The 17,248-nt window shown below is 44.8% G+C and overlaps 3 protein-coding genes and 1 long non-coding RNA gene across 4 annotated transcripts; 2 read left to right on the top strand and 2 right to left on the bottom strand.

Moving 5' to 3' along the window:
* LOC110437608 lies at positions 1,684 to 2,248 on the bottom strand. The gene is made up of 2 exons (XM_021466087.1): positions 2,120 to 2,248; positions 1,684 to 2,029 (listed from the first exon to the last, which is right to left on the bottom strand). Exons 1-2 carry the CDS (start codon positions 2,210 to 2,212, stop codon positions 1,760 to 1,762), a joined length of 363 nt encoding a protein of 120 aa, XP_021321762.1. The 5' UTR covers positions 2,213 to 2,248; the 3' UTR covers positions 1,684 to 1,759.
* Positions 2,608 to 5,495, top strand: LOC110429597. Its single transcript, XR_002446695.1, has 2 exons — positions 2,608 to 2,759; positions 2,888 to 5,495. It is a non-coding gene; the product is annotated as an uncharacterized LOC110429597 (long non-coding RNA).
* On the bottom strand, positions 6,428 to 7,102 carry LOC8065228. The gene has a single exon (XM_021466152.1). The coding sequence runs from the start codon at positions 7,100 to 7,102 to the stop codon at positions 6,428 to 6,430; it is 675 nt and encodes a 224-aa protein (XP_021321827.1).
* Positions 13,771 to 16,764, top strand: LOC8065227 (aspartyl protease AED1). The gene is made up of 3 exons (XM_002443589.2): positions 13,771 to 13,975; positions 14,499 to 15,753; positions 16,584 to 16,764. The coding sequence occupies exons 1-3, from the start codon at positions 13,771 to 13,773 to the stop codon at positions 16,762 to 16,764; spliced, it is 1,641 nt and encodes a 546-aa protein (XP_002443634.2).

Here is a 17,248-nt window from a genome sequence, read left to right as displayed (position 1 = left end):
TTGGACTAGGAGCCAGTATGGTTTACTCTCCAAGGTGGATTATGTGACTAATAACTTAGCAGAAACTTTCAACAATTGGATCAAGCCTGAGAAGGGGAAACATCTAGATGACCTGCTGGACACAATAAGACAGATGATCTTGATCAAATGGAACCATAGGAAGAAGGTAGCTATGAAGTTCACTGGAAAGATTCTGCCACACATCATGCAGAGGCTAAGGGAGGAAAGCTACAACCTAGACATGCAGATTATCACAGACAGCCCTGATGGTGTGGCAGAATTGGTGGCAAAGGGAAGAGAGGATGGTTTTAGGTTTGTGGTCAGCTTGCCTGACAGAACTTGCTCTTGTAGGGTTTGGCAGTGTTCAGGAATCCCCTGCAAACATGCCATAGCATACATTACTTCAAAACCTGGAGAGAAGCTTGAAGATCATGTTGATGACTACTTTTCAGTTGCTAGATTCAAGGCTGCTTATGAGGGCTCCATACCTTGCATTCCTGACAAAAGCATGTGGCCCAAAGGAACTCATGGATTTTTCTTGTACCCTCCATTGCTTAGAGCCACAGGAGGAGGAAGGAGGAAAAATAGGTTCAAAGGAGCTCTAGAGGGAGGCAGCAGGAACAAGAAAAAAGCAGGAAAGAAACACAAGTGTTCCATTTGTCAACAGCTAGGACATCATTGGTACACTTGCAAGAATGGGGACCCAGCTGATATTGCTGCAATGGAAGCTGCAAGGTAAAAACTTTATGCCATTGTTGTATACCTACTGCCTTCACTTGTTGCAAACAAATAGTAATCAGACTGTGTATGCAGGGGTCCACCTAAGAAAAGACTGAAGAAGGCTCAGGCAGCCAATACAGAGATGAGCCTAGTTGCTGTTCCAACTCCAACACCTACAGAGATGGTATGGCCAGTCAATGAGGCTGTCAAAAATGCTACACACAACAAGAGGAAGAAAAGGTCAGCTACCAAGAAGACCTGTGAGGTAGGTCCAAGTTCATCTGCTTCCAGGAGGACTGCAGCATCAGGGTCTAACAGCAGGTAGGACTACCACAAAACTCTAGACTGTCTTCATCACAACATTTGAAACATGATACTAATCAAATGTGCCACAGGTCTGCAACTGGATCAAATGATCCAATTCCTCTTGCTACAGAGATGGTGTTGGAGCCCCCAGGGAATGAAGACTGCATGACAGTGCAGACTGATCCCCTGGAGGTAGCCCCACCCCAGCATACACCAAGAAGGAGGGTGGCAATAAAGAAGAAGTTGACACCGAGGAGAGTTGCAGCAGCCAGCCCCAGCCCTTGCCCTGTCAGCCCAGCTGGGAACACCAGAAGCAAGAAGAAATTGCAGCTGCAGTGAAAGGTGACAGGTGTTTGGTCTTTTGGTCATGTGGACATGATTTTCTTTTGGTGTTGTTATATTGATCCAAAAACACTGCCTTTTGTGATGTATTGTTGCTGGTATGTGATGGACATCATGGATGCCATGAAAACAATTAAGTTAGCTTCTATGTCATGGACAACATATTATGTGATGCTATATCATGATGATATAACATGTTATGTGATGCTATATCATGTATGTGATGAATGAGGTGCTGTTATGATGTTGCAGTATTTATTTTCACATGTTAATGCATTTTATACTAGTGAAGAACCACAAGTACTAGTACCTGCTTCATTCATTCTTTGATTCAATGAGACAATCTTACAGAGGGACCACTCATACTCCCACTCACACACACATACACAAACTACTTCTTGAAAATAGCATACAGAGCAAGGAAAATGCACACAAAGATCATCTTTTCCATCCACTTAAGCTGCTGCATCACCCTACTGTAGTCTTGTGCATTGCCTCCATGACCAGCAGCCTGGGAACCATCCTGGATGAGGGCAACTGGAGCTGCAGTGCTGATTGCAGCAGGTGGTGGCGCTGCCTGCAGTGGCACTGCATGCAATGGAGCAGGTGCTGCAACTTGATCCATCTCATCCTCCCATTGATAATATTGGCAGCCTGCAACCTAAAAACAAAAGAGAAGACCAGTGAGGAGAAAAGAAAAATAAAGGCAAAGGAAAAAGCAGTGAGTGAGTAGTGGAGAAGAAGCACAAACAGCAAAATAGGGGCACTTGTGAAACACCCTGTTGTTGTTGTTCACGGTGCTGGAGATGAACCTATTGGCAAGAACATGACAGTTGGGGCACATCACCCTCCTAACCGTAGGCCTACCACCATAGCTGCTAGATGCTTGAGACATTGTTATGTGGCTTGTGGTGGACATGAGTGAGGGCTCAGGTCATTTATATAGCAGAGGAGGGCAGGGTTGGGGCCAACTACCCAGCTCTTGGCGCCAACACCACTGTCTGTTCCCGCCAAAACGCTTGGCCAGCTGCTGTCCGTGAAATGGCACAGAGGAAGTCAAGCAATTTCATTTCCTATGGGCATCAGTGTCAAATGGTTCAGCCGTTATCCACCGTTAGAGGCAAAAGTGAACGGAATGGCACACAGGGCAAAACAAATTTGTGTCTGGTCACACAGGGACGAGCGAACTTTTTAATGGCACATGGGAATCGAGCATCTTTTATAATGGCACACAGGGAAAAGGCCCCCTACTCCGGCCCGTTCCACTCAAAGCGAGGCACTCCGGCCTCCGCCGCCGATGAGGAGCAGAGCTGTCCCCTGTTGCTGCTGCTGCAGTGTCCCTGGCCGTCCGCTCCGGCAGCACCTCCGGTGTCCCAGCCCGTTCCCACCAGGTAAGCAATCTTCCTTCTTCGTGTTCCCCCCCTTCCCATTTTACTGAATGGATTTTGCTCCGTTCCCTTTTTCCCCTTTCTCATCGATCTGTTGATGTCTCCCCCATCTTGGGACTGATTTCTTGCAGGTGCTGCTGTTCCCTGTTTCCTCCCCACCTCGACTTCCTCACATTTGGTCTTCTGCTGAACTGGGTGCTGGCGGAGAATTAAGCTGCTGCAGGCTAGGAGGCTCTGGAGCCGGAATCTCTTTGCGGAATGAATTGTTGGTGCATTAGATCAGACCTGGTAAAATTGTTCAGGACAAATGCAACCCTTTCGTATGTTCCTTTGTTCGCTGCATAAATGAACTCTGTTTGCTTTGTACTTGCATGAATGAACTCTGCAGTGATTAAGGTCACATGGTTTGGTGTGTCAACCTCTAATGAAGATTGCGGCTACTGATATATCTCTACAGTAAGGTCTAGGTCCTTCTAAAAACATCCATCCTATTCATTCAACTACTGGCAGTAGGGTCTGTATGTGTATTCTGCAAGTGTTTTGCTTCTGTCTTCCTCCAATCAGGAATCTGTCAATTTGACTGGTGTTCAGTCTTTGCAATAGTTGAAGGGCTCTAGGCAGTGTTTCAGTTTGTCCTTGTATGTCTCTTTCAGTTCATCTGATATCTACTATGATCAAATAAGTGGTGAAAAATTGAAAAAAAATTAATCTCTGTACTCTGGACTTGATGTGGTTAAACCTGAAACTCCTACTCGTTTTTCAGTACTGTCAGACTACAACAGATGTTAGAATGGAAGGAACTCACTTTACAAAATTGCATCATGTGTTTCTGTGAGACAATATTATCATACTGTGAGACTCACTTTTTAATTTCATTGTTTATTGATTTGTGAAACTCTACTTGTGGCTACCTGGCAAAGATACAAAGTCCAGACTCACAATTCGTGCCTAACTAGCTCACTTTCTTTATAGAAATTTTCCATGTTAGCTTTTTTTACTGAGTTTATAGTGCAGTTTCTATGGTTCCTTACTTAAAAGGACATTCTTTCGGTCTTTCCTCATTGGTTGGTACTTGGTAGGATGAAAGCATCTATCTACAGTTAAAACTTTCAAAATATTTGATTTTGTTTTCAATACAAAAGTAACATATTTTTTGTGTAACGAATGAGAAACATATGTGCTATGTGCTATGTAGCAGCTCTAATTTTTGTCCATAGTGACGGTGTGGGGAGCAGGGGAATTGGGTGGTGTGATTTCTGGAGATTTGATCTAATCGTCTTCAAGCCAGTGCAACTTTTAGTTTGCAGCCGTGGGATGTTTGCAATTAAAACTGATGTTGAACTGCTCAATGCTTCTTGCTCTTTTGACTTTCAGCTTAGGTATAACAAAACCACATTTTTCTGTAAAGAACTTACCTTTTATCAAGCTCTTAAATCAATGTTCACTAATCATGTCCCATCAGATGCTCAGTTTTTTTAGCTTATAGGAATTTTGTCAGCAAGAAAGGTCATTAATATTTCATTTAACTGAAATTTACTTATTGTTGTTCATGTGGGAAACTGAGAATCGTAAGTTGCAGTTGGTTAGATCAAAATGAATTCTCCTCGTCAGCCATGATCCCACCTGTGAGCATGAGAAAGTTGAACCAGCATCAAGTTTCTGCTTTTGACATTTTCATTCAAGGAACTGGACTAAGTTTTGTGCTTGTTTGACTCACAGTTAATGAGATCTGAACCTTTCTGCAAGCTCTAAACCTTTATGTTTGTCTAATTCCAAATATCTGCTACTGCATAACTGGTGGGATGGCCTCAAGGATGGGCATGGGTACTGCCACCTGTGGTGGTGTATGACACACAATTCAAACTCTGCCAGATATTGCCCTTCCATCTCAGCTTTGTCTGTCCGGAGCCCTCCACCGCTTGCAGCCATGGGTACTGCTGCCCATGGTGGTTTCCTTCCTAGCTCTGACCAGGATCGTTGCTGTGAAAGACAATACATACCGATCGAGTCTTAGTTGTGTGGGAAGGAGTCACATAGGAGGCACAATGATGGAGGCCCGACCCCTCCTATTCCTCCACAGTAGGCGCAGCTACTCCACCTCTGCCTCCACTGAGGACATCATCATCTCCACCCTCCGCCTCCTCTCCACTCCCCTTGCCAATCCACTTCCACTCCCTATCCCTACTATGGTTCAGTCTAACAGGCGAGGCCTGTTGTTTAGAGTACAATGTGTGGGAGGGGAGAGATGACATGCTAAACCTATTACACCATCCATTTGTTACATGTTGCAGGTTATGTAGCAACCTGCAGGCCCAGGAAGTTGCCGCTTCTCAGCAAGCTGCTAGTAGTCGGTGCAGGCTTGGGTGCGGTTTCCAGAACACCACATTCTTGCGGTGCTTCTAGAGTCCCCAGCAGCATAAGAGGAGAAAAGCTGGAGCTGCAGCTGCAGTGATTTCTGAGGGAAGTGAGGAGGACAGTTCACAAACTGGGGCAAGCTGAGCGTCACTGCCACACATATGGTTCAAGCATTCTCTAGAAAACAGACATTGAGTGATAATGTGGTCAGCATCCTCAATATCCACGTGGCAGAGGATGCAGCGGGCATTGTTGACAATGACGAGCTTCCAGCTGATTTCTGTGCTTGATCTGTGACTTAATAGGGAATATATAATGTATTGCAAAGTCAGTGTTTTAGTGATGCCATAATTGAACTTTTGAAATAAAGCCATATTTGTTATATATTTTCCACTGGTACACAATGTGATATATCGAAAGCATTTTTTTTTTACAGAACAGAGCATTCTCAGTGTTCAAAGTTCTATTGGAAGCAGAGTATACTTGTTCCATCAGTTGTATTTTACTAGCATAATTTAGTAGCAAAAAAAGCATGACCAACAGGTACGTTCACAATCCATATGATTATTATTATTACAAGAAAATGAGTTGGCATATGGTTCCAACTCCACAGTCCCACCACACCACACCTCATGTGATGCTGCAGATCAGAACCACAAGAGCATGCATCTACAGGACTACTGTCAAGTCCGAAAGAATAAAATTAACATGCGTCAACTAATGATCACATATGAGACGACCATACATAGTAGTATAGGTTCAAATTTTTGCATATGAACTGGTGCTTTCAGCATCCATATTATTACAAGTAAATGAACCGGAAAGGCATGAAGAAGGTGCTCCTAATAACTCAAGAAACCATCAGCGTGCACACACACGATTTATCAACTATCTGATGTCAGATGAGTCTACATTCTCAAACGATCGGCCTGCTCATACATGAAACCACACGCAGTCAAGTCCTCCATGGAATCCTTCATGGCTGCCATCATCGTCACCCCAAAACAAAATGGATGCAGGTCGACCACTTCAACAAAGAGTTGAGACAAGAGACCCCTGTCCTGTCCACAACAACCAAAAAGCACCGCCAGTGTTAGTCAGTTGATATACTACACGCACACATGAGAGAAAGGAAAGCCACGGGCGAGACAACAGAGTTACTCCTAGTCCTAGCTAGTAGCACTGGTAATTGCTTTTGCGACATGCATGCTAGTATCAACTCGTATCATAACTTACCAGCTTGCATTTGCCCTTCAAGTGCCGCCGCCGCTCACACCATTGTCCCGCTACTTCCTCCACCCATCATCTTCTGCATCCTAGTCTTCAAATATCCACCCTGAATCAGGGCAGTCGATGTTGGCTACAGGTCGACCTGGATGCATGTCTATGACGTTCTTGAACTCAGACTCTGCAGCTCCTCTGTTTGATTTCGTGGCACCCAATCCCCCAATGTCTACGTGGATTTCCCTGAGGCCTGAGAGGTGCTCGGTTCCAGTAGGTGCAGCGCCGTACCTGTCCCACCCCTTCGCATTAAAATGTAGCTCGAGCCTTTCAAGCTTGGGCATTGCCCCTGCCACAAAAGCCAGGCACGATATCCTGCTACAGCCAAATGTAAAACGCTTCAGAACAGGGAATCCACTTCCATGGATGATGATCTTGTCTTCCGGAGTTCCTAAGATGTGCAACATCATGTTGATAAGTGAGGGCAGCTGTGCAAGAATTCCAACATCTTCCTCAGACACTTGCTTAACATCAAGATCCAGCTCATAGAGGTTATGTTGTTGGCTGATCCATCCAGGAACCCTTGAGAACTTGCGTCCACAGAATATCTCGAGATGATGGAAAGAAGCAGGTGTTGAACTCAACGCATCAAAATAGAAGGAATCCCCGGGAGAATAAATATCCATATATAGACATTTGAGGTTGCAAAGCTTTCCAAGACAAGTCTGCAGAACTTCTCTGCCTTTCTCCACAATCTCATCACTAGCCATTGGTCTAGAATCACCAATTATTATTTTAAGACTGGTCAAATTGGTCAGTTCCCCCAGACCCTTGATACTGTTTGGTGAGTTATGTAAACCGAAGCAGTGCAGAGTACGCAAGGATTTCATGTTGCTGATCCCGTTTGGCAACATTATGCCACTTGGAACAATCAGATGCAATAACCGGCTCAGATGAACTATATCCGATGGTAGTTCACGAAATGATTGTCCCTTAGACAATTTTATACCAGCCTTGATTTCAAATGTTTCCAATTGCTGCATACTCCCAATTTTACTAGGTAACACCACCGTGTGACCTTTTGCTATGATCTTTAAAGATCTCAACTGAAATAGATGACATATCTTAGTAAAGTCTAGTGACAGCAGTGGATAGGACCTTACTGTAATTTCAATTCCGAGAACACGGAGATACTTGAACAGTTGAAAAGGAGGTAAATATGAAGAGGTTCCAAATATTGCTAGTGTTCTTGTTTGGGATAGCTGGACACATCCTGGAACCCTTTCACCTACTGTACCATCCAGGTTGAGAGAGAGTCGACGAATCTTGTCTTGTTGCCCTGTCATGCCTTCTACATCATCTATTACAGTGACAAAATTCTCTTGTTGGGATTTATGGAGGATAAGATCAAGCATCATGTCATGTACCTTGCAAGACATCACCTCACCATTGCAGTTTGTATCTGTAGGCTGAATCAAACTCCTATTAATAAGCTCATTAAAATAGCTCTTCGCAATATCCTCAAGATCCATCCCACGAACTTTACATATAAAACCTTCAGCTATCCACCGCCTCGTCAAATCATTTTTGTCAATTATGTAGTCCTCGGGATAAATACCCAAATATAGCATGCAAGTCTTCAAATAATGAGGAAGATGTATATAACTGAGCAAGATAGTGTCCCTCCAACTAGCGCATAAGCATGCCTAGGCGAGCACCCTATGGAACATTAGGACAAGCTCGGTCGCGAGGGGAGAAGAGGCAGCCACCACCCTCTGCGAATAGATTGAGAGTAGGAAGAATCGACTAAGGAGAAAGAAAATAGAAAGTAGAAAGACTATAGGCCGATAGATGGATCCACATCTCAAGTGTGACATCTCATGTTTTTGTTAACAAATTTCACAAGCATCATGTGTATTCAAAGGAGTGATGTTGATATAAAAAATTAGGAGGATTCCCCGCGTGTTGCCGCAGGTATGAAGAAGGAATATAAATATAGCCTCACTATAGTCTATCGAGTCATCTATATAATTTTTGTAGTCAGTTTCTCAAGAGAAAGAGAGGTCACATGAGAGAATAATTGCTAGCAATATGCATGCATGGTCATGTGTAGGTAGCTACATCCACTACTAAAACTATTTGTGAGTAGGCATTTAATTGCATGCAATAGCAGGAGAAGTGGATGATGACGGTCACATGAGAGAATAATTGCTAGCAATATGCATGCATGGTTATGTGTAGGTAGCTACATCCACTACTAAAACTATTTGTGAGTGGGCATTTAATTGCATGCAATAGCAGGAGAAGTGGATGATGACGTGCCGCAAGGAGGTGCAAGAGAATTACTTTAGTGGGTTTGTCTTTATAGGATATAGAATGCCCCACGCGTTGCTACGAGAATTACTGGTAAAATTATACTATCATAATATAAGTTAGTGCATGATTTTTAGTATTTTAGCATGAACAACTAAATATATGTTAGAAAATGATGTGATTTGCTAATGTGAATAACATAGATACAGGATAAATGATACGTGTTAGTTTGATTTATTAGTGGATAATGATGTTAACACTTTTCATGGCGGGGTAATGTATTAGTGGGATGATTTAGTGAATGTTGATGTGGATGCTTAGCATGGCAAGAGAATTAGTTAGTGGAATGCTCTAGTGGATGATGATGTGGATGCTTTGCATGTCAAGAGAATTAGCTAGTGGGGTTTATCTATATAAGAGATATAGATATAGGAGATGAAGGAAGTACAAAACTTCTCACTATGGTAGGAGGCCAAGATGGCAAAACATAAAAGATTAAATGCCAGTGCAAAAGATATCAATGTATAGTTTTGAAATTTTCTAGATAAATATTGAGCATACGTAAGGCATGTTGTCATGTTTTAGGATACTTTAGGTATAGATATTCTTATATGATAAAAATATCAAAGAAATATATAAATATTAAAATATATTTAAAAATATATATTTGTAATATCATAGTGATCATGAGCAGGTACAAATAGACGTGCCATTGATGTGTTTCATTCACATCTATAACAAATGACCATAAATAATAGAGTCATAAGGACAACTTCATTCAAGCCCCTATTTAAGGTCTCGTATCCTTTTAAAAGCGCAAACACATGAAAATCCTCTCATACCGACCCTATTCATCCCTCAATGGATGAGAACCTCTCATTTCTCTCTTCTAGATTCTTAGATGTAGGATCTTTTTTATCTTTTTTCTATTCCTCATTTCTTTCTTCACGTAAAGCTGAACAATTGTTCAATATTCAATATTAAGTAGGAGAAATTTAAGAAATCAGTTAAAGTGCACTAAAAATAGGAGATGGAAATTCAAAAATTTTTAATAATGTCTTATACATTGTTGTTAATATTTATTTATTATACATAGTCATAAGATTTGTTAAAAAATTATGTACACCCAATGTTACAAAACTGCGTCCGCCATTGATGCAAACAACAGTTGGATAGAGGGGCAAAGGCCAGAAAGACACTGTAGCCTAGCTCTTGTCATTGCTGAAGCTGTCCAATACTTCCAGATGCTTCCCATGCCTAGCTAAAACTGACTTGGATCTAGCAACGTGCACCCGGCCCAAGCAGAATGCCTCGCTTGCATGCAATCCGTTTCTTTCCAAGAGTGTGTTTAGGCAGAGAGTGAAGGTGAGGAAATTTTGTGTAGCGGGAGAATGCAAAGGTGTTGAGTCGGGATGAACTAGAAGGAAACAACTAACACCCCTGTTTGGTTTCTGTTTGCACGCACGTCCCATTTTTATGCTCGATCAAAGGGCCGCGGTCCCCACTTTTAATACAAGCTCGTCAGGATAGGCCAAATAAAGCATGCATCATACGGCTAGAGATATGCCGCCGCCGCGGCGGAGCCTAGCAGGGCCGTCCCTATAATTTTGAAGGCTCTTGTGCAAGCAAAAGGGTAAGGGCCCATCAAATATTTTTTTTGATATGTCAAATATATAAAATATATAGTACAACTAAAATAGAATTAATTTGCACCATATGTTTTAGTTTATAAAAGGTAATTATAGTACAACAAATAAATAGAATAGAATTAGAAATTTAGAACCCTATCACGGAATACTAGTAACAAAATTGGTGAAGTCTCGATCAGCTATGCCCTTACTCTTCCTGCTCCAGTCTCTAGTAGTGACATCGTGTGCGGACGTGTGGTGTTTGCGTGTCATGGAGCCACATTGTTGCATTGGACGATTGGGCAATAGGACGAGAAGACGATAAAGAGGAACATTGATTTGCTCAACTAATCGATCAAGCGAGAATATGAAGCAACACTAGCAATAAGTGGATGTGGATGACGTGCTGATTAATAGATTTCTTTTTTAGATTAATTGACGAATTTCTATAGTATTTGTATAAGCCTCCAAAAAATTAGATAAATCTATATACTAAGTATTATATATATTACATATATACTTGTAGGCCCTTAGCGCCATGGGCCCCCGGCCGTCGCACCGGCTGCCCACCCCCTAGAGACGGCCCCGGAGCCTAGCAGCTTCGCTTAAGTTTATCAGCCGAATCTGCTAGCCATTTAACAGTATTTTCTCTCTCTAAACGAATCAATGAACAATATTTTTTTTTATAGCTCATCAGCCAGAACAATTAGCACTTTCTTTGGGCTTCTTGTCAATTATATAAAGATTAGGCTGTCGCTCCTTCATTAATTGCAGCCAACAAGCAGATTCTTAAAACTTGGCTCTGCTTCTCCCTGGCGGTACTGCAAATTAAAAGCAGCCAACCAGTACCAGAGAAGCAGAGCCATGTCACACCAGTCACCAGCAGCTTCCATGGTACTGCAAATTAAAAGCCCAAAGAAGCTTTCTAAAAGCCCAAACCACACTGGCAGGAACGTCTACTAGGCTTTGAATTTGCAGCCAGCCCAGCAGCTTCCTAAAAAACTTACTGTTGTGCTCATCACTTCTATAATGTTGCCTGCCCAGACAGTCTTACCCTGCGGCCTTTATCAAACAAATAAGTTCATTTCCACTTTGGTGCAATAATTAATAATGTTTACTTTAATCTATTATTACTGCTTCCAAATTAATAAAGGTTAATTTTTCCTTGTGACAATGACTCGTGTACGTATATGTCCTAGATATCATCTGTATGCGACGACTGCTAGTCAGCTAGTGTATGACACTATAGTCTATATAAGATCAAGTAGCTCTTGCCTTGAGATTTCAGTCTCTGAAACTGAATTGCATGCTCTTCTCTTGGTCAGAGCATCTCCAAGAGTTCCCAAAACATATCCCTAATCTAGGATTTTTAGTAAGATTGTACAAAAATCATCTACAACAACTCCTAATACCACCTCCTAATGTTGTAGCACAGCTCTGCGGCGGCTGTGTGCTAGGTTGACGGCGCCCAAGGTGGCGCTGCTAGACTGGGCGGTGCGCAGTGAACCTCATGGCGGATGGGGCGCAAGAGGAGAGAAGCGCATGCAACAGGGATGAGCACGCGCAACGTGCTCACAACGCTCGGGCACAGTTTGCAGCACATGAACTTCCTCAACATGATATGCTCGTCGAGAGGGCGCTGAAGCACCACCACCGGGTCGCTTTGCCTTCTTTTCTGCCTCCTCTGTCCTCGTCAAGGCGCGCAGCTCCTGTCACCAACTGATCAATGATGACGATGGCCATCAATGGATGATCCAAGTTTGAAGAGATGCGCAGTGGTGTTGATCGATCGCCTGATTAAGTAGTAGCAAGCTGACGATCGACAAAGGGCTTGTTCTCAGGAAAAAGATGATCAAATTTTATTTTTTTTATTAGAAGTGAAAATATTGGGTACTATTGGAGATGACTTTCTTTTTTCTACTAATAATATATTTTTAGGAGTTGGAAAACATGAAGTTTTTAGGAGGAAAATTTAGGATACTCTTGGAGATGCTTTCCTAATATATTTTTCAGAGTTGGAAAACATTATGCTAAGAAAAAATTAGCCTAGGCTTCGTTAAATGTGACTGCACTTTTTTTGTCGACCGCTTTCATTACATTTATGGGCCAAACTAACCTGTCTGATTCTAGCCTTGGCTGTAGCTTCTTGGGCCGATCTCGGCTTCTCGAAGCACACGGTCATTGATCTCTCCAAGGTATGCTGAAGTGGAGGAGATATAGTAAATGAAAGAAAAAAACACAAGATATAATTTTAGAGTCAGCTTATGCATAAGAAACTTTTTAAGAGAAAGTAGAACCTAGACGAGATAACTACTAATTTCTCCTGATGAAAGCGTTTAAATAGTTTTTTAATTAAATGGGCCGGTAAGACTCGGTCTGCAAGGCCTACGAGCACGCGTCCAGCCGCTCGGACGCTCGACAGAGAGCATTACCGTTTGTTAAATGTTCTTTTCTGTGGACTGCTTTCATTACATTGCTGTTCTGGTGGGCCTGTCTATTCTAGCTTGGGGCTGCAGCTTCTTGGGCCGTTCCCGGCTTCTCGAACACCTTGCCTCCTTGGTAGGGTTAGGCCTCTATGTGCGAAGGTTGCTTGAGGGTTAGGGCAAAAGCTTAGACAACAACATCTATGGACGCGGTTATCTTCTCAGAGGCGTCCTTTCCTACCTCTCTACATTATCGGTGCTTTTAGTGTCGTTACCTCTTTGGAGGCTTTTCTAGGCTCTCTAGTTCCGTTGCTACTCCTTGCCACCTAGCCATGGTGGTGCCCCCCAAGCTGTGTTGTTTGGCGTTGCTCGACATGTCCTATACATTTTTTTCTTTAGTCCTTGTTATTAGTTTTTAGTTGAGTTGTCAGTTAAGTTGTTAGTTGGGTCGTTTCGACTAAGTTGAAGCAAGTAGTGACATGAGTTTTGATAGTTGACAAGTTATTGTATCAAAAATTGGTGGGATGACTGGTGCACTCCCCTCGGTTGTACGGCTTTTTGGGCCTAGTTTACATTCAAAAAAACTGGGCTGGCACATGCCTTTTTTTCTTTCTTCATCTAATAGAAATTGCAGTAAAGTTTTTGCTGTCATTTCTAAAAAATATATATACAACCTCAAATCACAAACATGCCCATATATACTGTGTGTTATTCCAGATTAATTATACCCGGACACTTCACAACACTAAGTTATGTAAGGCATGCGTATAGAACATAACGTGATAACGGCCAACATCTGGCGCGTTTGACAATGTCCTGCTCAGAAGGCCGGCCAAGTTGTGATCTTTCGTTTGTTGCATTGGCCGAAGCTCTCTAGCTCCATCCCTGCATGCTTTACAATTGCATTGCATTGGGGAAGCAGCATGCCAGCGAGTCGTGATTTCCAGTAATAATAATATAGCCTTTGCATATGCTTCCTGAGGTTACAAATTTCGCCTCGACCCCGACGTGTTATTCTGAACGGCAAATGAAGGCCAAATTTTGCGTTGCATTGGACTAGCTGCGCAGAGCACAATGAATCTCTGCTCCGTTGCTTTTGCTTCTCTGTTCTCCTTCTGCCTGCTTCTGCTTCCTGCTAAACATGGTGCTTCCTCCCATGGAAGCTACAAGCTAGGGCCCAGACAAATTTTTTTCAAGACATCTGACAGGTCATCATCTGGCGACTCACACCAGGCCTCAAGGCTGCCTCCTGCAACCACCTGCTCGTCCATGGCAACTGGTACATAGATAGAGCTTAAAAATTTACAGACTCTCTCTATATAGGATTTAGAAGTTGTTTAGCACAGCGATACGGTCTCCAAAACACAATTTTGACCTCTTATTTTTTATAAAAATATTTAGAAAAAATGATCCAAATCCATTCATATAATTTTTATATTTCTAAACTCAACAATTTAAAAGTTATTGATGATTTATATTTTCAATGTTTGACCCAATTATCTAAAATGACTTCTAAATCCTAAATGGAGGAAGTATATTATAATAGATCCCATGTATGTTGTTTTGCTATTGGCTTTATTTTTCACTAACAAACATCATATAGCATGTGTTGCACGAACTTTACTTCTTTTACTTCATCTGTTGTAATACGTTTCAAAATAACACTCTGTACTGTTTCTTAGTAAAGCTAGCTAGGAATTTTATGCTCGAAAGACACGTACATGGAGAGAAAGAGCAATAGACAAACATTTTCTAAAAACAATTATTTATTATTTATATATATATGTTTAACTTTTACACAGGCTTAGACAACAACAAGCTACCCATAGTACACCGGCAGAGTCCATGGTCGCCGTTGCACGGGCTGCCGTCGCTAACAACGGCAGATGTCCTGCATCGCGACACCTCCCTCGTCCGGCGCCGGCGCCGTTTCTCCTCACAGTCGTCTGTGGTGGCTGCCCCAACCCCGGCTCTGTCGCCGGCTGCAGCCACCATAATCCCGGCCAACGGCTCGTCAGACCCGTCGACGCTACCAGGCGCGCTGGACTACATCGTGCTTGTCAGCTACGGTTCGCCGGAGCAGCAGTTCCCGGTGTTCCTGGGCACCAACGTCGGGACATCCCTGCTCCGGTGCAAGCCGTGCGCCTCAGGTTCCGACGACTGTAACCCGGCGTTCGACACGTTACAGTCCTCGACGTTCGCCCATGTCCCCTGCAGCTCGCCGGACTGTCCGGTGAACTGCTCCAGTTCCGTCTGCCCGTTTTACGACCTGTATGGGACCGTCGGCGGCACGTTTGCGACGGACGTGCTCACGCTGGCGCCGTCGTCCATGGCCGTCCACGACTTCAGGTTCGTCTGCATGGACGTAGAGAGTCCTTCTCCTGATCTGCCGGAGGCCGGCTCCATCGACCTCAGCCGCCACCGCAACTCGCTGCCGTCGCAGCTGTCGTCGTCGTCGGGGATAGCCCCCACCGCTGCCTCCTTCTCCTACTGCCTGCCACAGTCCCGGAACTCCCAGGGCTTCCTCTCCCTCGGCGGCGACGCCACCGTCGTCGGAGACGACGACAACCTCACCGTTCACGCTCCGATGGTGTGGAACAACGACCCTGATCTCGCGAGCATGTACTTCATCGACCTCGTCGGAATGAGCCTCGGCGGCGAGGACCTTCCGATCCCGTCCGGGACCTTTGGCAACGCTAGCACCAACCTGGACGTCGGGGCCACCTTCACCATGCTGGCGCCGGAGGCGTACACGACGCTGCGCGACGCCTTCCGGAAGGAGATGTCGCAGTACAACAACCGCTCGTCGCCGGCGGGGTTTGACGGCTTCGACACGTGCTTCAACTTCACGGGGCTGAATGAGCTCGTCGTACCGCTCGTCCAGCTCAAGTTCAGCAATGGCGAGAGCCTGATGATCGACGGGGACCAGATGCTGTACTACCACGACCCCGCCGCCGGTCCATTCACCATGGCGTGTCTCGCCTTCTCCTCCTTGGACGTCGGCGATTCCTTCTCCGCCGTGATTGGGACGTATACGCTGGCGTCCACAGAGGTGGTGTACGATGTAGCCGGAGGAAAGGTTGGCTTCATCCCATGGAGATGCTAATTATCCCATCCAAAATAATACAAATATACTACACTTCTTCATGCTAACTGGCTCTCGGAGACACAAGTACGACGTACAATAGTGAGCTTATGCATCAGAAACATTATATTACTGGGGTCAATTTACTCCCTCTGCACCTTTGTCCCTGGGTTGCTCATTTCGCAGCGTCACCACACGTCCCCTCGCCTGCTGAAACTAGACCCTCTCGTCTCCTCATAGCACGTCAGTCACGCTTCCCGCTCGCAGGCTCATTGCAACTCGCCTTAGACTGTCTACAACACACTTGGCAAACGGCGACGCAAATGTAAATTGCGTCCTCCACAGTGTTTTAACTAAAAGAAACGCACATGAGACATGCGTCGTCTCTCTCTCTGCGACGCAAAACTGGAAAAAGCGACCGGTGCCTGGGTCCTACTCCCTCTCTCCCTCCCTCCTTTTCTCCCACCCCCACTTCCCCACTTCTTCCAGCCATCTAGCTTGCCACACGCCGCCGGTTCCCACTTCCCCCTGGAGGTCATAGTGGATGGAGGAGAGAAGGGGCTAGTCAAGCGTCAAGGAGGTTGGTCGAAGCGGCCCGCAGACGATGACAGCGAGGCACGACCAGGTGGGCCCATAGACAGCGGCGATAGGCGGGCGCTCGATAGCTAGGCGGGGAGGGAGGTGCTCCCATCATCGATGGGAGATGGCGCAACCATAGCGTCCCCCATCCCTACCAGTGGAGAGGAGGAAGGGAAGAGGCGGCGTGGCTCACGAGTAATGGATACCTCGTGCCTTTATGCAGGATTTCTACATGTGCGAGGAGGGAAAGGAGGCCAGGGGCGGAGCAGGTGGCGATCTCTTCTTGCAGGAAGCGCGTCACTGACTTGTGGTACTACCACAAGGTCAAGCGGGAGAAGCTCACCAAGACTCAGGCAAGACAGGTGGTCCTCACCAGTGAGCAGTACCTGCTGGTGCCTACTTAGCATTAGTATTGACTTCTTTTGAGATTATGTTGCTTTAATATGATCTTCTAATATGTCTTATGCTTGATGCGCTGCAGGCGATTCCAAACTGGTGCAACCGGCATCTGGACTGCTGGGAGGTGATTCGACAAGTGGCTCAGCGAGGACTGGCAGAGGGGTCATGGGGAGGCCCACGAGCGCCGCATGCTGATGCAAGGAGCACCACACCACCAGAGCAGCCGCAACCTTAGTGGGTTTGGACAGGCCTGGGTATGCCGAAACCTCTTATCTCATCTAACGCTCAATTCTGCAAGATTTCTAACAATGTTGTTGTCTTTCTTGCAGTCGTCGTCGGCACATGACAACCGCCCGTGTGGTAAAGTAAAGGGATATGCCTTGGCCCACATGGGTAGGGTGACCTCCAACATCGACTGGACCCCTAATACCCCTGCAGAGTCATTCACCAATGCCAACATCCACCCTTGCCTCTTTGCATACACGGAGA

This window comes from Sorghum bicolor, chromosome 8 (assembly GCF_000003195.3).
Source record: "Sorghum bicolor cultivar BTx623 chromosome 8, Sorghum_bicolor_NCBIv3, whole genome shotgun sequence".
NCBI classification, from domain to species: Eukaryota; Viridiplantae; Streptophyta; class Magnoliopsida; order Poales; family Poaceae; genus Sorghum; species Sorghum bicolor.
This window is presented reverse-complemented; position numbering and strand designations above follow the sequence as displayed.

Coding starts and splice junctions, on each gene's coding strand:
- LOC8065227 (XM_002443589.2), top strand. CDS start 13,771: ATGAATCTCTGCTCCGTTGCTTTTGCTTCTCTGTTCTCCTTCTGCCTG. Junction 13,976..14,498: donor CTGCTCGTCCATGGCAACTG/GTACATAGATAG, acceptor ACTTTTACACAG/GCTTAGACAACAACAAGCTA. Junction 15,754..16,583: donor CTGGCGTCCACAGAGGTGGT/GTACGATGTAGC, acceptor GCCTTTATGCAG/GATTTCTACATGTGCGAGGA.
- LOC110437608 (XM_021466087.1), bottom strand. CDS start 2,212: ATGTGCCCCAACTGTCATGTTCTTGCCAATAGGTTCATCTCCAGCACC. Junction 2,030..2,119: donor ACAAGTGCCCCTATTTTGCT/GTTTGTGCTTCT, acceptor TTTTGTTTTTAG/GTTGCAGGCTGCCAATATTA.
- LOC8065228 (XM_021466152.1), bottom strand. CDS start 7,102: ATGGCTAGTGATGAGATTGTGGAGAAAGGCAGAGAAGTTCTGCAGACT.